At 54.8% G+C, this 19198-nt stretch overlaps 1 protein-coding gene across 2 annotated transcripts in view; it reads right to left on the minus strand.

Annotated features, from left to right (window-relative positions):
- Positions 1-2782: 2782 nt before the first annotated feature.
- LOC119967874 (ribonuclease inhibitor-like) overlaps positions 2783-19198 on the minus strand; it is a 48135-nt gene continuing 31719 nt past the window's right edge. The window contains exons 6-11 of one of the 2 annotated variants that reach the window (XM_038800955.1): positions 18222-18308; positions 12551-12721; positions 10056-10226; positions 6511-6681; positions 5405-5572; positions 2783-3530 (exon numbers count right to left, since the gene is read on the minus strand). In XM_038800955.1, coding sequence (XP_038656883.1) covers positions 3443-3530; positions 5405-5572; positions 6511-6681; positions 10056-10226; positions 12551-12721; positions 18222-18308 — 856 coding nt within the window. In that variant the 3' untranslated portion in view covers positions 2783-3442. The remainder of the gene's footprint in view (positions 3531-5404; positions 5573-6510; positions 6682-10055; positions 10227-12550; positions 12722-18221; positions 18309-19198) is intronic. The other variant, XM_038800956.1, reaches the window with a different exon arrangement.

A 19198-nucleotide genomic window follows, 5' to 3' on the forward strand; every position in this document is an offset into this window, starting at 1 on the left:
TGGAGGAGGTTACAGAGATAGGGAGGGTTGTGGGGAGTGGAGGGGGTTACAGAGATAGGGAGGATTGTAGGGGACTGGAGGGGGTTACAGAGATAGGGAGGGTTGTAGGGGCTGGAGGAGGTTACAGAGATAGGGAGGGTTGTGGGGAGTGGAGGGGGTTACAGAGATAGGGAGGGTTGTAGGGGACTGGAGGGGGTTACAGAGATAGGGAGGGCTGTAGGGGCTGAAGGGGGTTACAGAGATAGGGCTGCAGGGGCTGGAGGAGGTTACAGAGATAGGGAGGGTTGTAGGGGCTGGAGGGGGTTACAGAGATAGGGAGGGTTGTAGGGGCTGGAGGAGGTTACAGAGATAGGGAGGGTTGTTGGGGCTGGAGGAGGTTACAGAGATAGGGAGGGTTGTAGTGACTGGAGGAGGTTACCGAGATAGGGAGGGTTGTGGGGAGTGGAGGGGGTTACAGAGATAGGGAGGGTTGTAGGGGACTGGAGGGGGTTACAGAGATAGGGAGGGCTGTAGGGGCTGAAGGGGGTTACAGAGATAGGGCTGCAGGGGCTGGAGGAGGTTACAGAGATAGGGAGGGTTGTAGGGGCTGGAGGGGGTTACAGAGATAGGGAGGGTTGTAGGGGCTGGAGGAGGTTAAAGAGATAGGGAGGGTTGTCGGGGCTGGAGGAGGTTGCAGAGATAGGGAGGGTTGAATGGGCAGGAGGAGGTTACAGAGATAGAGAGGGTTGTAGGGGCTGAAGGAGGTTGCAGAGATAGGGAGGGTTGTAGGGGACTGGAGGTTACAGAGAAAGGGAGGGTTGAAGGGGCTGGAGGAGGTTACAGAGATCGGGAGGATTGTCGGGGCTGGAGGTTACTGAGATGGGGAGGTATTTAGGGGCTGGAGGAAGTTACAGAGATAGGGAGGGTTGAAGGGTCTGGAGGACTTACAGAGATAGGGAGGGTTGTAGGGACTGGAGGAGGTTACAGATGTGGGGAGGTTGGTAGGATCTGGAGGAGGTTACAGAGATAGGGAGGGTTGTAGGGTCTGGAGGTTACAGAGATAGGGAGGGTTGTAGGTGCTGGAGGAGGTTACAGAGATAGGGAGGGTTGTAGGGCTGGATGAGGTTACAGAGATAGGGAGGGATGTAGGGCTGGAGGTGGTTACAGAGATAGGGAGGGTTGTCAGGGCTGGAGGAGGTTACAGAGATAGGGAGGGTTGTAGGGGAGTGGAGGAGGTTACAGAGAAATGGAGGATTGTAGGGGCTGGAGGAGGTTACGGAGATGGGGAGGGTTGTAGGGTCTGGAGGAGATACAGAGATGGGGAGGTTTGTAGGATCTGGAGGAGGTTACAGAGATAGGGAGGGTTGTAGGGGCTGGAGGAGGTTACAGAGATAGGGAGGGTTGTAGGGGACTGGTTACAGAAAAAGGGAGGGTTCAAGGAGCTGGAGGAGGTTACAGAGATGGGGAGGGTTGAAGGGGCTGGAGGAAGATACAGAGATGGGGAGGGTTGAAGGGTCTGGAGGACTTACAGAGATAGGGAGGGTCGTAGGGTCTGGAGGAGATACAGAGATGGGGAGGTTTGTAGGATCTGGAGGAGGTTACAGAGATAGGGAGGGTTGTAGGTCTGGAGGTTACAGAGATAGGGAGGGTTGTAGGTCTGGAGGTTACAGAGATAGGGAGGGTTGTAGGGCTGGAGGAGGTTACAGAGGTAGGAAGGGGTGTAGGGGCTGGAGGTTACAGAGATAGGGAGGGTTGTAGGTGCTGGAGGAGGTTACAGAGATAGGGAGGGTTGTAGGGCTGGAGGAGATTACAGAGATAGTGAGGGTTGCAGGGGCTGGAGGAGGTTACAGAGATAGGGAGGGCTGTAGTAGCTGCAGGAAGTTACGAGATAGGGATGGTTGTGGGGGCTGGAGGAGGTTACAGAGATAGGGAGGGTTGTAGGGGCTGGAGGAGGTTACAGAGATAGGGAGGGTTGTAGGGGCTGGAGGAGGTTACAGAGAACGGAGGGTTGTTGGGGCTGGAGGAGGTTACAGAGATAGGGAGGGTTGTCGGGGCTGGAGGAGGTTACAGAGAATGGATAGGGGATAATGGTAAAGGGAAACTTACACAGGATGGAGGATTTTCGCTGTCTGCAGTGTGTGGTGAATGTAACTAATAATTCACACTGTTTTTCCAATACCATTGTAAGCGTAGTAGCGTTATCCGACCACTAGGGAGAGTAGCTCTGGGAATGCTCAGGAGTTTGTACAGGCCTCCACCCTTGGCTCCGCCCACAACTCCTCCCCCTGGAGTGCTGTATGAATACCCTTGTCCAGAGCCAGCCTGCATTTCATCGAGAGTTCATCAACGGGTAACAGGCTGGCTCTGTAGTAAGTAGATTAAAACCAGTGTTCATATCTTAAAGCACGTGTCTAGTGAATTGATGGTTCCATCACAGTGTTGGACGACGAGCTGAGCGTCACAGACTGGTGTCCAGGGATATTGTTCCACGAGATATAGCTGCAATGTGCAAGCATCTGTCACTCCGGATACACTGCAAGAATAAAACTCAACTGTGGAAGCATTTCAATCATGCCTGATGCCCCCGCCTCTCCCAGGCCAGCATTCAGACACTTTGTAAACCATTCAATAAAACAGAATTTGTATCTTGTGTTCTCTCTCTTTCCTGTGATTGGTTGGAGCCTGGTGGCAGTGTACAGTGAGGGCAAGCTAGTCAGAGTCTGACTGAATTACAGAGGGACGTGCAGGGGGCTGACTGTAATAGGCTGGAGAAGGGGCTGAATGGCCTCCCTCAGCTTCTGCGATAGGCCCACGAGAGGCGCGTTCACAATCCAACGACTCCCCAACGTAAACCCAGTGTGAAACATGTACGTTCAGAAGCCCCTGGGACCAGTCCGCACTCATTTTCTAACTGGCTGCAAATGTCTGTCACGACGATTCCGATGCGGCTCTGGCGACTCCCAAGGGCCGGTACGCTCGGACTGGCCAGAGGATATCGCTCGGGGGTGATGCCCCTGTGGCCGATCAGCTGCCTCTTCCAGGTGCAGGCCAGGGTCTGGGCCGACTGCGACCCGGCGAGGGCTGACTTTGGCTTGGCTGCGAGGCGACGCCCCTCACAGTCGATTGGCCCGAGCCCGCAATCGCTAAATCTTCAAACCAGCATCGATCGTTTACCCGGCGGGGGGGTTTGGTGTTCTCAGCCGAAGTATTCAGAAACTGCCCTCAGAAGAACCCATTGAAGTTAAAAAAGGGGTTGACCGAGGTTTTGGGAAGATCCCGGTTTGTGGAACTCTACCCCAGTGCGAGCGAATCAGCACCTTCACTGACTGGTGCCAAGGGAGATGTCGTCTGACCTTCAACATTAAAGTCACACACAAGACAGGAACTTATTCACTAGCTGCACGATGTTCCATGTGGCACACTGCACGGCTCAATGTTTATTGGCAAACAACGTCTTCTCCACTCACACAAAGATTGTCACTCGATGCGCAGTTTCCTGCACGGTTTGGAGCTCGACCCGGCCCTCTGTACTGAACTGGTTTCTCCACAACCTGCGAAAGTGGAGATGAACAGAATGTCAAGGTGCTGTACATTAACGTGTGCAGGCCCATTCAGCCCCTTCTCCAGCCTGTTACACAGGAACAGGAGGCCCCATTCAGACCCTTCTACAGCCTGTTACACAGGAACAGGAGGCCCCATTCAGCCCCTTCTCCAGCCTGTTACACAGGAACAGGAGGAGGCCCCATTCAGCCCCTTCTCCAGCCTGTTACACAGAAACAGGAGGAGGCCCCATTCAGCCCCTTCTCCAGCCTGTTACACAGGAACAGGAGGCCCCATTCAGCCCCTTCTCCAGCCTGTTACACAGGAACAGGAGGCCCCATTCAGCCCCTTCTCCAGCCTGTTACACAGGAACAGGAGGGGGCCCCATTCAGCCCCTTCTCCAGCCTGTTACACAGGAACAGGAGGCCCCATTCAGCCCCTTCTCCAGCCTGTTACACAGGAACAGGAGGCCCCATTCAGCCCCTTCTCCAGCCTGTTACACAGGAACAGGAGGCCCCATTCAGCCCCTTCTCCAGCCTGTTACACAGGAACAGGAGGCCCCATTCAACCCCTTCTCCAGCCTGTTACACAGGAACAGGAGGCCCCATTCAGCCTCTTCTCCAGCCTGTTACACAGGAACAGGAGGCCCCATTCAGCCCCTTCTCCAGCCTGTTACACAGGAACAGGAGGCCCCATTCAGCCCCTTCTCCAGCCTGTTACACAGGAACAGGAGGCCCCATTCAGCCCCTTCTCCAGCCTGTTACACAGGAACAGGAGGCCCCATTCAGCCCCTTCTCCAGCCTGTTACACAGGAACAGGAGGCCCCATTCAGCCCCTTCTCCAGCCTGTTACACAGGAACAGGAGGCCCCATTCAGCCCCTTCTCCAGCCTGTTACATAGGAACAGGAGGCCCCATCCAGCCCCTTCTCCAGCCTGACACAGGAACAGGAGAAGGCCCCATTCAGCCCCTTCTCCAGCCTGTTACACAGGAACAGGAGGGGGCCCCATTCAGCCCCTTCTCCAGCCTGTTACACAGGAACAGGAGGATGCCCCATTCAGCCCCTTCTCCAGCCTGTTACACAGGAACAGGAGGCCTCATTCAGCCCCTTCTCCAGCCTGTTACACAGGAACAGGAGGAGGCCCCATTCAGCCCCTTCTCCGGCCTGTTACACAGGAACAGGAGGCCCCATTCAGCCCCTTCTCCGGCCTGTTACACAGGAACAGGAGGCCCCATTCAGCCCCTTCTCCAGCCTGTTACACAGGAACAGGAGGCCCATTCAGCCCCTTCTCCAGCCTGTTACACAGGAACAGGGGGCTCCATTCAGCCCCTTCTCCAGCCTGTTACACAGGAACAGGAGGCCCAATTCAGCCCCTTCTCCAGCCTGTTACACAGGAACAGAAGGAGGCCCCATTCAGCCCCTTCTCCAGCCTGTTACACAGGAACAGGAGGAGGCCCCATTCAGCCCCTTCTCCGGCCTGTTACACAGGAACAGGAGGCCCCATTCAGCCCCTTCTCCAGCCTGTTACACAGGAACAGGTGGAGGCCCCATTCAGCCCCTTCTCCAGCCTGTTAGACAGGAACAGGAGGCCCCATTCAGCCCCTTCTCCAGCCTGTTAGACAGGAACAGGAGGCCCCATTCAGCCCCTTCTCCAGCCTGTTACACAGGAACAGGAGGAGGCCCCATTCAGCCCCTTCTCCAGCCTGTTAGACAGGAACAGGAGGCCCCATTCAGCCCCTTCTCCAGCCTGTTACACAGGAACAGGAGGAGGCCCCATTCAGCCCCTTCTCCGGCCTGTTACACAGGAACAGGAGGATCGGCCTTCAGCCCCTCGTTCGATGAAGCAGGGTTTTGTATGAGAGGAATGTTAACAAGAATGCACGCACCAGAGGTACCTCAGACTCCTGCAGCCCGTGGCGAGGCGTTGAAAGGCGGGGATGGAGCGGTCAGTGAAGCAGTTCCTGTTTAAGTACAGTCCCTTCAGCCAGCGATTCTCGCTGAGCGCTGCGGCCAGATCCTCAGCACAGGAATCCCGGAGACCATTTTCATCCAACCTGTGAAGACATCAAAGCGACACCACAAGTGACACATTCTCGGGATAGAGACAATCCCAACCACCCACTTAAACATTCACTCCCTCCCCCACCGACGCACAGTGACAGCCGTGTGTCCCATCTACAGGCTTCACTGCAGCAACTCACCAAGGCTCCTTAGGCAGCACCTTCCAAACCCACGGCCTCTACCATCTAGAGGGACAAGAGCAGCAGATACCTGGGAACCCCACCACCTGGAGGCTCCCCTCCAAGTCTCACACACACACACACACACATATCTCTCCCTCGTTCTGACCGTGATTCTCACCTCTCTCCATTTCCCTGCCCTACGCTTTTCACAGGAAGAAGTAAGAAGCAGGGGTAGGCCACTCGGCCCCTCCACCGTCCTGCCCCGTTCAATCAGACCGTGACCGATCTGATTGTGACCTCGACCCCGCATTCCTGCCGACCTCCCGATGACCTTTAACCCTCCCCCGCCCCCACGTTAATCAGGAATCCATCTCGCTCGACCTTGACAACATTCCCGAGATTCTGCTCCCGCTGCCTTTTGAGGAAGGGAGTTGCAGAGACTCGGCACCCTCTGGGGGAAAAGAATTATCCTCATCTGCAAATGGGCCGCCCCACTTATTTTTAAACAGCGACCCCCCCCCCCCCCCCCACACCCCCTCATTCTAGATTCTCCCACAAGAGGAAACATCCTCTCCACCTCCACCCCGTTAATACCCCATGGAGATCAAAGGCCCAAACCCTCCGAAGCAGGCAGGCATCAGCCTCGATATAAATGTTGGTCGGCAGGGAGAATGTGCTAATGAGAGAATAAAGGTCAGCCCTGTCTGATAGTGAAAGAGCAGATCCCCTCCCCCCAGCCAGGTCCCTTTAACCTTTCCCCTTGAACAGGACAGGGAAATCCAGCTCTCGGTGCACGGTGACAGACTTACTCCAGTTTCTGTATCCGACAGGCTGCTCCTTTCAAAGCCGTGGACAGTCTGCGCAGGCCCGGGACGCCCAGCCGGTTGTAGTTCAGGCTCAGCTGCCTGAGGGAACGGTTGGTGTTGAGGGCGCGGGTCAGCTGCAGCGTGCACAGGGCTGTGAGCCGGTTGCTGCCCAGCCTGGGGAAAAGGACATACAGGCCGTCAGGCCGAGCGCACACCGGCCACAGGGTCTTCCCAGGTGTCAGGTTCCATTCCCGGCTTGGGCCGGCGCGGGTTCGCGCGTCCGCGTGTGTTCCCGTCTCCGCGGCCCCCCCCCCCCCCGGGCAATATGGCGGAGTCCTACACGGGCCCGTCGCGGAGGAACATAGGCCCCCACGGAACCAGCCCGCCCGCCGATGGGCAGGCCCCGATCGCGGGCCAGGCCACCGTGGGGGCCCCCAGCTCTGCTGACCTCCCGATGACCTTTCCCCCCCCTCGTTAATCAGGAATCCATCTCGCTCGGCCTTAACAATATTCCGAGGTTCTGCTCCCGCTGCCTTTTGAGGAAGAGAGCGGAGGGTGCAGAGGACCTGTTGCCTGGGGTGGAACATTTGAATTATGAAGAGAGGTTGGACAGGCTCGGGTTGTTTCCCCTGGAGCAGAGCAGGCTGGGGGGGGCGAACTGATGGAGGCGGACTAGGTTATGAGGGGCGTGGAAGGGTGGACAGGGAGTAACTGTCCCCCTTAGATGAAGGGTCAGGTATGAGGGGATTAGGTGGGCTGGCCAGGTGTCTCTCATGCGTTGGTGCAGATTCGATGGGCCGAAGAAGTGCTTCTTCTGCTCTGTGATTCTGTGGTTCTGAAATCGGTTCCCGATCGTTGGCAGGTGGGGGTAAATATCTCCGCAAGGGCGCTGCAATCGGGAGCCTCAGGCTTCAGTGGGAACTTGGGAAAGGAAATGGGACTGGACGGATTGGGGGGGTTACGGGGTAAAGGTGGAGGGGTGGGGCCAAACTCAGGGCCGACACAGGCATGATGGGCCGAGTGGCCACCTTCTGTGCGAGAGGATTCGATGATGCGATATGAGAGCCCAAAGAATAATCTTAGATCAGGGATCAATAGGTTTGTGCTCCAGGGAATCCAGGGCAAGGAGTCAAGGCTGGTGGCTGGGGTTTGGATACAGATCGGCCATGTTCTCATAGAATTGTGGAGTTGGCTCAAGGGGCTGAATGGGGCCTCCTCCTGTTCCTGTGTAACAGGCTGGAGAAGGGGCTGAATGGCCTCCTCCTGTTCCTGTGTAACAGGCTGGAGAAGAGGCTGATTGGGGCCTCCTGTTCCTGTGTAACAGGCTGGAGAAGGGGCTGAATGGAGCCACCTCCTGTTCCTGTGTAACAGGCTGGAGAAGGGGCTGAATGGGGCCTCCTCCTGTTCCTGGAAAACAGGCTGGAGAAGGGGCTGAATGGGGCCTCCTGTTGCTGTGGAACAGGCTGGACAAGGGGCTGAATGGGGCCTCCTCCTGTTCCTGGGAAACAGGCTGGAGAAGGGGCTGAATGGGGCCTCCTCCTGTTCTTGGGTAACAGGCTGGAGAAGGGGCTGAATGGGGCCTCCTCCTGTTCCTGTATAACAGGCTGGAGAAGGGGCTGAATGGGGCCTCCTCCTGTTCCTGTGTAACAGGCTGGAGAAGGGGCTGAATGGGGCCTCCTCCTGTTCCTGTGTATCAGGCTGGAGAAGGGGCTGAATGGGGCCTCCTCCTGTTCCTGTGTAACAGGCTGGAGAAGGGGCTGAATGGGGCCTCCTGTTTCTGTGTAACAGGCTGGAGAAGAGGCTGATTGGGGCCTCCTCCTGTTCTGTGTAACAGGCTGGAGAAGGGGCTGAATGGGGCCTCCTGTTGCTGTGTAACAGGCTGCAGCAGGGGCTGAATGGGGCCTCCTCCTGTTCCTGTGTATCAGGCTGGAGAAGGGGCTGAATGGGGCCTCCTCCTGTTCCTGTGTAACAGGCTGGAGAAGGGGCTGAATGGGGCCTCCTGTCCCTGTGTAACAGGCTGGAGAAGGGGCTGAATGGGGCCTCCTGTTCCTGTGTAACAGGCTGCAGAAGGGGCTGAATGGGGCCTCCTCCTGTTCCTGTATAACAGGCTGGAGAAGGGGCTGAATGGGGCCTCCTCCTGTTCCTGTGTAACAGGCTGGAGAAGAGGCTGATTGGGGCCTCCTCCTGTTCCTGTGTAACAGGCTGGAGAAGGGGCTGAATGGGGCCTCCTGTTGCTGTGTAACAGGCTGCAGAAGGGGCTGAATGGGGCCTCCTGTTCCTGTGTAACAGGCTGGAGAAGGGGCTGAATGGGGCCTCCTCCTGTTCTTGGGTAACAGGCTGGAGAAGGGGCTGAATGGGGCCTCCTCCTGTTCCTGTATAACAGGCTGGAGAAGGGGCTGAATGGGGCCTCCTCCTGTTCCTGTGTAACAGGCTGGAGAAGGGGCTGAATGGGGCCTCCTCCTGTTCCTGTGTATCAGGCTGGAGAAGGGGCTGAATGGGGCCTCCTCCTGTTCCTGTGTAACAGGCTGGAGAAGGGGCTGAATGGGACCTCCTGTTTCTGTGTAACAGGCTGGAGAAGAGGCTGATTGGGGCCTCCTCCTGTTCCTGTGTAACAGGCTGCAGGACGGGCTGAATGGGGCCTCCTCCTGTTCCTGTGTATCAGGCTGGAGAAGGGGCTGAATGGGGCCTCCTCCTGTTCCTGTGTAACAGGCTGGAGAAGGGGCTGAATGGGGCCTCCTGTCCCTGTGTAACAGGCTGGAGAAGGGGCTGAATGGGGCCTCCTGTTCCTGTGTAACAGGCTGCAGAAGGGGCTGAATGGGGCCTCCTCCTGTTCCTGTATAACAGGCTGGAGAAGGGGCTGAATGGGGCCTCCTCCTGTTCCTGTGTAACAGGCTGGAGAAGAGGCTGATTGGGGCCTCCTCCTGTTCCTGTGTAACAGGCTGGAGAAGGGGCTGAATGGGGCCTCCTGTTGCTGTGTAACAGGCTGCAGAAGGGGCTGAATGGGGCCTCCTGTTCCTGTGTAACAGGCTGGAGAAGGGGCTGAATTGGGCCTCCTGTTCCTGTGTATCAGGCTGGAGAAGGGGCTGAATGGGGCCTCCTGTTCCTGTGTATCAGGCTGGAGAAGGGGCTGAATGGGGCCTCCTCCTGTTCCTGTGTAACAGGCTGGAGAAGGGGCTGAATGGGGCCTCCTGTCCCTGTGTAACAGGCTGGAGAAGGGGCTGAATGGGGCCTCCTCCTGTTCCTGTGTAACAGGCTGCAGAAGGGGCTGAATGGTGCCCCCTCCTGTTCCTGTGTAACAGGCTGGAGAAGGGGCTGAATGGGGCCTCCTCCTGTTCCTGTGTAACAGGCTGGAGAAGGGGCTGAATGGGGCCTCCTGTTCCTGTGTAACAGGCTGGAGAAGGGGCTGAATGGGGCCTGCTCCTGTTCCTGTGTAACAGGCTGGAGAAGGGGCTGAGTGGGGTCTCCTGTTCCTGTGTAACAGGCTCGAGGGGCTAAATGGCCAACATTCAATTTGCTACACTGTGCCTTGAGATACCCTGTTCACTTACCGGAGAGTTTGTATCTTGCAGTCTGGCTTCATCAATGCCCCACACAAGTGTGAGACTCCGGAATCTCCCAGCTGATTATTGTCCAAATCCAGCGCGGTGAGGGAGAGGTTCGTGGTGAGGGCCCAGGCTAGCTGTCTGCAGTATGTGCTGGTGATACCGGTGCCACACAGTCTGAGGGAGAGAACACCTTACCAAAGGGAAAACAAGGAGGTGCTGGAAATACCCAGCGTTAGTGCCACAGAGAGAGAGAGAGAGAGAAACTGAGGCAAGGATTCAGGACGATGGCCTTTCATCAGAACTGGGAAATGTTTGGGATGGTGTCCCGGGGTGATCACGGCGCAGATAGGGGCCATTTCGAATCCATGTCGCCTGCCTGGAGAGCCACGCAGTCCGTCCCATTTCCCTGAGGCCTCGGGCCTACTGCGACACCCCAGCGAGGCCCCAGGCAAACTGGAGGAACGCCACCTCATCTTCTGACGGGCCACTTCACAGCCTGCTGGGCCGAACATCGAGTTCAATAGCTTGAGACCGTGAACTTTCGCCTCCATCCTGATCATTTCCCCAACTCTCCCTCGCCCACAAGGAGCAGTCTGTCACGTGTTCTGCTTTCACAGAGTGCTGACCCTTCTTCTGCTATTGGCACGTTCTGCCAACTGACCTTCGCACCTCTATTAACACCTGCTTTCGTCTTTAACTCTACCATGATCGCCCCCCTTTGTCACGTGTCCATGGATTTCTTTGTCAAATCTTTCCTGAACGTCTGTTTCGCTCCACTTGATCTACCTCCGCCCCCCCCCCCCCCCCCCCCCCCCAAAACCCCGCTCAGCATTATGAAGCCCATCAGACTTCCCCCTCGCTTCAACCTCTGAGGAAGAGTCGCACGGACTCCAAACATTGGGCAGTGGTTAGCACTGCTGCCTCACAGCTCCAGGGTCCCGGGTTCAATTCCGCCCTCTGGTCACTGTCCGTGTGGAGTTAAACTTTCTCCCATATTGGCAGCACGGTGGCTCAGTGGGTTAGCCCCCTGCAGCCTCACTGCGCCGGGGTCCCAGGTTCGATCCCGGCTCTGGGTTGCTGTCCGTGCGGAGTTTTCACATTCTCCCCGTGTTTGCGTGGATTTCGCCCCCAGAACCCAAAGATGTGCAGGGTAGGTGGATTGGCCATGCTAAATTGCCCCTTAATTGGAAAAAATGAATTGGGTACGCTAACTTTATTTAAAAAAAACTTTCTCCTGTATTTGTGTGGGTTTCCTCCGGGTGCTCCGGTTTCCTCCCACACTCCAAAGATGTGCAGGTTAGGTGGATTGGCCGTGATAAATTGTTCCTTAGCGCCCAAAAGATGAGGTGGGGTTTGGAGGGATAGGGCGGGTGTGCGGGCCCAGGTAGGCTGCACATTTGAAGGGCTGGTGCGGGCTCGATGGGCCGAATGGGCTGCTTCTGCACTGTCAATTCCATGATTCTGTGAATCGCTTGAAATCAGCGTCTCCGACTCATATGGACAGCCAATAGGAAGCGTCTGAGAAGCCGAGGAAAGAGTAGTGCGATGGTTCGAAGAGGATTCAATAATTAACATCCTTTGGACGTCCGAAACAGGAGACGCGTACCGGGGACTCTTCCCCTTCACGACCAAGTGTGAGGATACACAGGACAGCTTGGGACCAACGACGTGGAGACAGAAATTTAAGAGATTGCCCAAAGAGCTCTGGGAGATTGGAGCTAAATCTACAAAGGAAAAACCTCCAGGATTCTTAATCTCTGGTTTAGAGACCAGGATGAATGGTTGGAAACACTATTCCAACTATGACATGATTCTATGATATAGGAAAGTGTGAAAGAGAGTGAAAATGATAGTGAACAATTATATGCTGGGCACAGTGTGACAACACCAGGTTAGAGTCGAACAGGGTTGTTTCGAATCACCGGCTTTCGGAGCGTAGCTCCTTCATCATTGCTGTTATTAAGGGGGCTGGACCCGGCGTGATTTAGGTGCAGGTCGTTGGGTCATAGAATTTACAGATCATAGAATTTACAGTGCAGAAGGAGTCCATTCGGCCCATCGAACCGGCTCTTGGAAAGAGCACCCAACCCAAGGTCAACACCTCCACCCTATCCCCATAACCCAGTAACCCCACCCAACACTAAGGGCAATTGTGGACACGAAGGGCAATTTATCATGGCCAATCCACCTAACCTGCACATCTTTGGACTGTGGGAGGAAACCGGAGCACCCGGAGGAAACCCACGCACACACAGGGAGGACGTGCAGACTCCGCACAGACAGTGACCCAGCCGGGAATCGAACCTGGGACCCTGGAGCTGTGCTAGATTGTGCTGACCACCATGCTACCGTGCTGATGATTCATGGGGTTGAGGTTGTGGTTAGTGTAGGCGGGAATGGGAAGTGTCAATGCAGGGGGCAGAGCTCCCTGAGGGGAGCGGACAGGAGTGTTAGCACTCCGAGTCATCGGCGGTGCCCACACTGGATCACCCACTTACCGCAAGTCCTGAATTGTACAGCAGCGTCTCTTCAGAGCATCACACAGGTACTTCACCGCGGCCTCTCCAAATCTGTTGTAGCTCAAGCTCAACAGCACCACAGACTGATTCTTAACCATGCAATAGGCCAGGTCCTTGGTCCCGACTCCCGAGAGGCCATTGGAATCCACCCTGATCGGAGAAAAGGTGGTAACTGCGTTCAAAACAGAGAATAAACGGTATGAATTTGCAGCGCAGTCTGGGGTCTCGCCATTGAGCAGCAAGGCTCCAGCTTGATGTTGGCCTCGGAAGCGATGCAGAGGAGATTATCCTGAATTATACTGGGCACAAAAGGGTTAGACTATGAGGACAGGTCGCACGGATGGCCTGTCTGACCCCCAACACCACTGTACTTGGCATTTCAGTTCAACACCTTATATTTCTGTCCTCGCCTCAATGTCACAGACGACAGGTAGGTCCGCAGTACAGGTTCCGATTCAGCACTTTACAGCCATCTGCACCTTAACATTGAGTTTGACAACGCCACACCATGATATCTGAGCAGCATTTTGACAATTCACCCTCCCACACCAAGTGCCAGCGCATTTCCTGGATCTCACGTTTTTTTCTTTCATACAATGCTGACCTTTATTCTGTCATTAACACATTCTGCTCTTTCACTATCAGAGAGTGCTGACCTTTATTCTGTTATTAACACATTCTGCTCTTTCACTTTCAGACAGTGCTTACCTTTATTCTGTTATTAACACATTCTGCTCTTTCACTATCAGACAGTGCTGACCTTTATTCAGTTATGAACACATTCTGCTCTTTCACTATCAGACAGAGCTGACCTTTATTCTGTTATTAACACATTCTGCCTTTTTAACTTTCAGACAGGGCTGACCTTTATTCTGTTATTAACACATTCTGCACTTACACTATCAGACAGGGCTGACCTTTATTCTGTTATTAACACATTCTGCTCATTCACTATCAGACAGGGCTGACCTTTATTGTGTTATTAACACATTCTGCTCTTTCACTATCAGACAGTGCTGACCTTTATTCTGTTATTAACACATTCTGCTCTTTCACTTTCAGACAGGGCTGACCTTTATTCTGTTATTAACACATTCTGCTCTTTCACTATCAGACAGTGCTGACCTTTATTCTGTTATGAACACATTCTGCTCTTTCACCATGAGACAGGGCTGACCTTTATTATGTTATTAACACATTCTGCTCATTCACTTTCAGACAGGGCTGACCTTTATTCTGTTATTAACACTTTCTGCTCTTTCACTTTCAGACAGGGCTGACCTTTATTCTGTTATTAACACATTCTGCTCTTTCACTATCAGACAGGGCTGACCTTTATTCTGTTATTAACAAATTCTGCTCTTTCACTTTCAGACAGGGCTGACCATTATTCTGTTATTAACACATTCTGCGCTTTCACTAACAGACAGTGCTGACCTTTATTCTGTAATTAACACATTTTGTTCTTTCACTATCAGACAGTGCTGACCTTTATTCTGTTACTATCACATTCTGCTCTTTCACTTTCTGACAGGGCTGACCTTTATTCTGTTATTAACACATTCTGCTCTTTCACTTTCAGACAGGGCTGACCTTTATTCTGTTATTAACACAATCTGCTCTTTCACTTTCAGACAGTACTGAACTTTATTCTGTTATTAACACATTCTGCTCTTTCACTTTCAGACAGTGCTGACCTTTATTCTGTTATTAACACATTCTGCTCTTTCACTTTCAGACAGGATGACCTTTATTTTGTTATTAACACATTCTGCTCTTTCACTATCAGACTGTGCTGACCTTTATTCTGTTATTAACACATTCTGCTTATTCACTATCAGACAGGGCTGATCTTTATTCTGTTATTAACACATTCTGCTATTTCACTTTCAGATAGTGCTGACCTTTATTCTGTTATTAATACATTCTGCTGTTTCACTTTCAGATAGTGCTGACCTTTATTCTGTTATTAGAAAGGGCTCACCATTATTCTCTTAACACCTGCTATAATATCTAACAATGTAAACACTTCCCGCCATGTTCCATGGTGCCTTGCCATTTTTATTTCACCAGATTGGAATTCTGGCAAAACTTTCATCAAAAAAGGTCATGAGCCACAGAGTGAATGGAAAATGGAACGATACTTCTGTTTGCTAACGATAACAAGGCTGGCAGAATGTGGCGGCCAGAAAAGATCAAATTGAAAAGATGAAGGGACTCAATGGAGCTCGGGAAGGAGCTGTCCGGGCATCCTCCTGTTCCTGCGTAACAGGCTGGAGAAGGGACTCAATGGGGCCTCCTGTTCCTGTGTAACAGGCTGGAGAAGGGGCTGAATGGGTCTCCTGTTCCTGCGTAACAGGCTGGAGAAGGGGCTGAATGGGGCCTCCTCCTGTTCCTGTGTAATAGGCTGGAGAAGGGGCTGAATGGGACCTCCTGTTCCTGTGTAACAGGCTGGAGAAGGGACTCAATGGTGCCTCCTCCTGACCCTGTGTAACAGGCTGGAGAATGGGCTGAATGGGGCCTCCTGTACCTGTGTAACAGGCTGGAGAAGGGGCTGAATAGGGCCTCCTGTTCCTGTGTAACAGGCTGGAGAAGGGGCTGAATGGGGCCTCCTCCTGTTCCTGTGTAACAGGCTGGAGAAGGGGCTGAATGAGGCCTCCTCCTGTTCCTGTGTAACAGGCTGGAGAAGGGGCTGAATGGGGCCTCCTGTTCCTGTGTAACAGGCTGGAGAAGGGGCTGAATGGGACCTCCTCCTGTTCCTGTGTAACAGGCTGGAGAAGGTGCTGAATGGGGCCTCCTATTCCTGTGTAACAGGCTGGAGAAAGGGCTGAATGGGGCCTCCTCATGTTCCTGTGTAACAGGCTGGAGAAGGGGTTGAAAGGGGCCGCCTCCTGTTCCTGTGTAACAGGCTGGAGAAGGGGCTGAATGGGCCTCCTGTTCCTGCGTAACAGGCTGGAGAAGGGGCTGAATGGGGCCTACTCCTGTTCCTGTGTAACAGGCTGGAGAAGGGGCTGAACGGGGCCGCCTCCTGTTCCTGTGTAACAGGCTAGAGAAGGGGCTGAATGGGGCACCCTCCTGTTCCTGTGTAACAGGCTGGAGAAGGGGCTGAATGGGGCCTCCTCCTGTTCCTGTGTAACAGGCTGGAGAAGGGGCTGAACGGGGCCTCCTGTCCCTGTGTAACAGGCTGGAGAAGGGTCTGAATGGGGCCTCCTGTTCCTGTGTAACAGGCTGGAGAAGGGGCTGAATGGGGCCTCCTCCTGTTCCTGTGTAATAGGCTGGAGAAGGGGCTGAATGGGGCCTCCTGTTCCTGTGTAACAGGCTGGAGAAGGGGCTGAATGGGGCCTCCTGTTCCTGTGTAACAGGCTGGAGAAGGGGCTGAATGGGACCTCCTGTTCCTGTGTAACAGGCTGGAGAAGGGACTCAATGGTGCCTCCTCCTGACCCTGTGTAACAGGCTGGAGAAGGGGCTGAATGGGGCCTCCTGTTCCTGTGTAACAGGCTGGAGAAGGGGCTGAATAGGGCCTCCTGTTCCTGTGTAACAGGCTGGAGAAGGGGCTGAATGGGGCCTCCTCCTGTTCCTGTGTAACAGGCTTGAGAAGGGGCTGAATGAGGCCTCCTCCTGTTCCTGTGTAACAGGCTGGAGAAGGGGCTGAATGGGGCCTCCTGTTCCTGTGTAACAGGCTGGAGAAGGGGCTGAATGGGACCTCCTCCTGTTCCTGTGTAACAGGCTGGAGAAGGTGCTGAATGGGGCCTCCTATTCCTGTGTAACAGGCTGGAGAAAGGGCTGAATGGGGCCTCCTCATGTTCCTGTGTAACAGGCTGGAGAAGGGGTTGAAAGGGGCCGCCTCCTGTTCCTGTGTAACAGGCTGGAGAAGGGGCTGAATGGGCCTCCTGTTCCTGCGTAACAGGCTGGAGAAGGGGCTGAATGGGGCCTACTCCTGTTCCTGTGTAACAGGCTGGAGAAGGGGCTGAACGGGGCCGCCTCCTGTTCCTGTGTAACAGGCTAGAGAAGGGGCTGAATGGGGCACCCTCCTGTTCCTGTGTAACAGGCTGGAGAAGGGGCTGAATGGGGCCTCCTCCTGTTCCTGTGTAACAGGCTGGAGAAGGGGCTGAACGGGGCCTCCTGTCCCTGTGTAACAGGCTGGAGAAGGGTCTGAATGGGGCCTCCTGTTCCTGTGTAACAGGCTGGAGAAGGGGCTGAATGGGGCCTCCTGTTCCTGTGTAACAGGCTGGAGAAGGGGCTGAATGGGGCCTCCTGTTCCTGTGTAACAGGCTGGAGAAGGGGCTGAATGGGGTCTCCTCCTGTTCCTGTGTAACAGGCTGGAGAAGGGGCTGAATGGGGCCTCCTCCTGTTCCTGTGTAACAGGCTGGAGAAAGGGCTGAATGGGGCCTCCTGTTCCTGTGTAACAGGCTGGAGAAGGGGCTGAATGGGGCCTCCTCCTGTTCCTGTGTAACAGGCTGGAGAAGGGGCTGAATGGGGCCCCTCCTGTTCCTGTGTAACAGGCTGGAGAAGGGGCTGAATGGGGCCGCCTCCTGTTCCTGTGTAACAGGCTGGAGAAGGGGCTGAATGGGGCCGCCTCCTGTTCCTGTGTGACAGGCTGGAGAAGGGGCTGAATGACCTCCTCCTGTTCCTGTGTAACAGGCTGGAGACGGGGCTGAGTGGGGCCTCCTGTTCCTGTGTAACAGGCTGGATAAGGGGCTGAATGGGGCCTCCACCTGTCCCTGTGTAACAGGCTGGAGAAGGGGCTGAATGGGACCCCGTCCTGTTCCTGTGTAACAGGCTGGAGAAGGGGCTGAATGGGATCTCCTGTTCCTGTGTAACAGGCTGGAGAAGGGGCTGAATGGGGCCTCCTGTTCCTGTGTAACAGGCTGGAGAAGGGGCTGAATGGGGCCTCCTGTTCCTGTGTAACAGGCTGGAGAAGGGGCTGAATGGCCTCCTCCTGTTCCTGTGTAACAGGCTGGAGAAGGGGCTGAATGGCCTCCTCCTGTCCCTGTGTAACAGGCTGGAGAAGGGGCTGAATGGGGCCTCCTGTTCGTGTGTAACAGGCTGGAGAAGGGGCTGAATGGGGCCTCCTGTTCCTGTGTAACAGGCTGGAGAAGGGGCTGAATGGGGCCTCCTCCTGTTCCTGTGTAACAGGCTGGAGAAGGGGCTGAATGGGGCCTCCTCCTGTTCCTGTGTAACAGGCTGGAGAAGGGGCTGAATGGGGCCTCCTCCTGTTCCTGTGTAACAGGCTGGAGATGGGGCTGAATGGGGTCTCCTCCTGTTCCTGTGTATCAGTCTGGAGAAGGGGCTGAATGGGGCCTCCTCCTGTTCCTGTGTAACAGGCTGGAGAAGGGGCTGAATGGGGCCTCCTGTTCCTGTGTAACAGGCTGGAGAAGGGGCTGAATGGGGCCTCCTCCTGTTCCTGTGTAACAGGCTGGAGAAGGGGCTGAATGGGGCCTCCTGTCCCTGTGTAACAGGCTGGAGAAGGGGCTGAATGGGGCCTCCTCCTGTTCCTGTGTAACAGGCTGGAGAAGGGGCTGAATGGGGCCTCCTCCTGTTCCTGTGTAACAGGCTGCAGAAGGGGCTGAATGGGGCCTCCTCCTGTTCCTGTGTCTGATTTGAAATGAATTATGTGTCTCCTGGGACAGGAAAGATCCGAATCACTCACCACAGCTCTTGGATTTTACACTGAGGTTCCCGCAGGGATAAACACAGAATTTTCACTCCCAAATCTCCAAGGTTGTTCCAACTGAGCCTATGGAGAAACAGATGCCAATTAAATTAAATCCAATCAGAAATACTTTGCTGAACAAATAGGTGCAGGTATCAGTGGAGACCGGTGGCTGCACTGTCAGAGGGTCAGTACTGAGGGAGTGCTGCACTGTCAGAGGGTCAGTACTGAGGGAGTGCTGCACTGTCAGTGGGTCAGTACTGAGGGAGTGCCGCACTGTCAGAGGGTCAGTACTGAGGGAGTGCTGCACTGTCAGAGGGTCAGTACTGAGGGAGTGCCGCACTGTCAGAGGGTCAGTACTGAGGGAGCGCTGCACTGTCAGAGGGTCAGTACTGAGGGAGTGCTGCACTGTCAGAGGGTCAGTACTGAGGGAGTGCTGCGCTGTCAGAGGGTCAGTACTGAGGGAGTGCCGCACTGTCAGAGGGTCAGTACTGAGGGAGTGCTGCACTGTCAGAGGGTCAGTACTGAGGGAGTGCTGCACTGTCAGAGGGTCAGTACTGAGGGAGCGCTGCACTGTCAGAGGGTCAGTACTGAGGGAATGCTGCACTGTCAGACGGTCAGTACTGAGGGAGTGCTGCACTGTCAGAGGGTCAGTACTGAGGGAGTGCTGCACTGTCAGAGGGTCAGTACTGAGGGAGTGCCGCACTGTCAGTGGGTCAGTACTGAGGGAGTGCTACACTGTCAGAGGGTCAGTACTGAGGGAGTGCCGCACTGTCAGAGGGTCAGTACTGAGGGAGTGCTGCACTGTCAGTGGGTCAGTACTGAGGGAGTGCCGCACTGTCAGAGGGTCAGTACTGAGGGAGTGCTGCACTGTCAGAGGGTCAGTACTGAGGGAGTGCTGCACTGTCAGAGGGTCAGTACTGAGGGAGTGCTACACTGTCAGATGGTCAGTACTTAGGGAGCGCTGCACTGTC

Source organism: Scyliorhinus canicula, chromosome 6, assembly GCF_902713615.1.
Source record: "Scyliorhinus canicula chromosome 6, sScyCan1.1, whole genome shotgun sequence".
Classification (NCBI taxonomy): domain Eukaryota; kingdom Metazoa; phylum Chordata; class Chondrichthyes; order Carcharhiniformes; family Scyliorhinidae; genus Scyliorhinus; species Scyliorhinus canicula.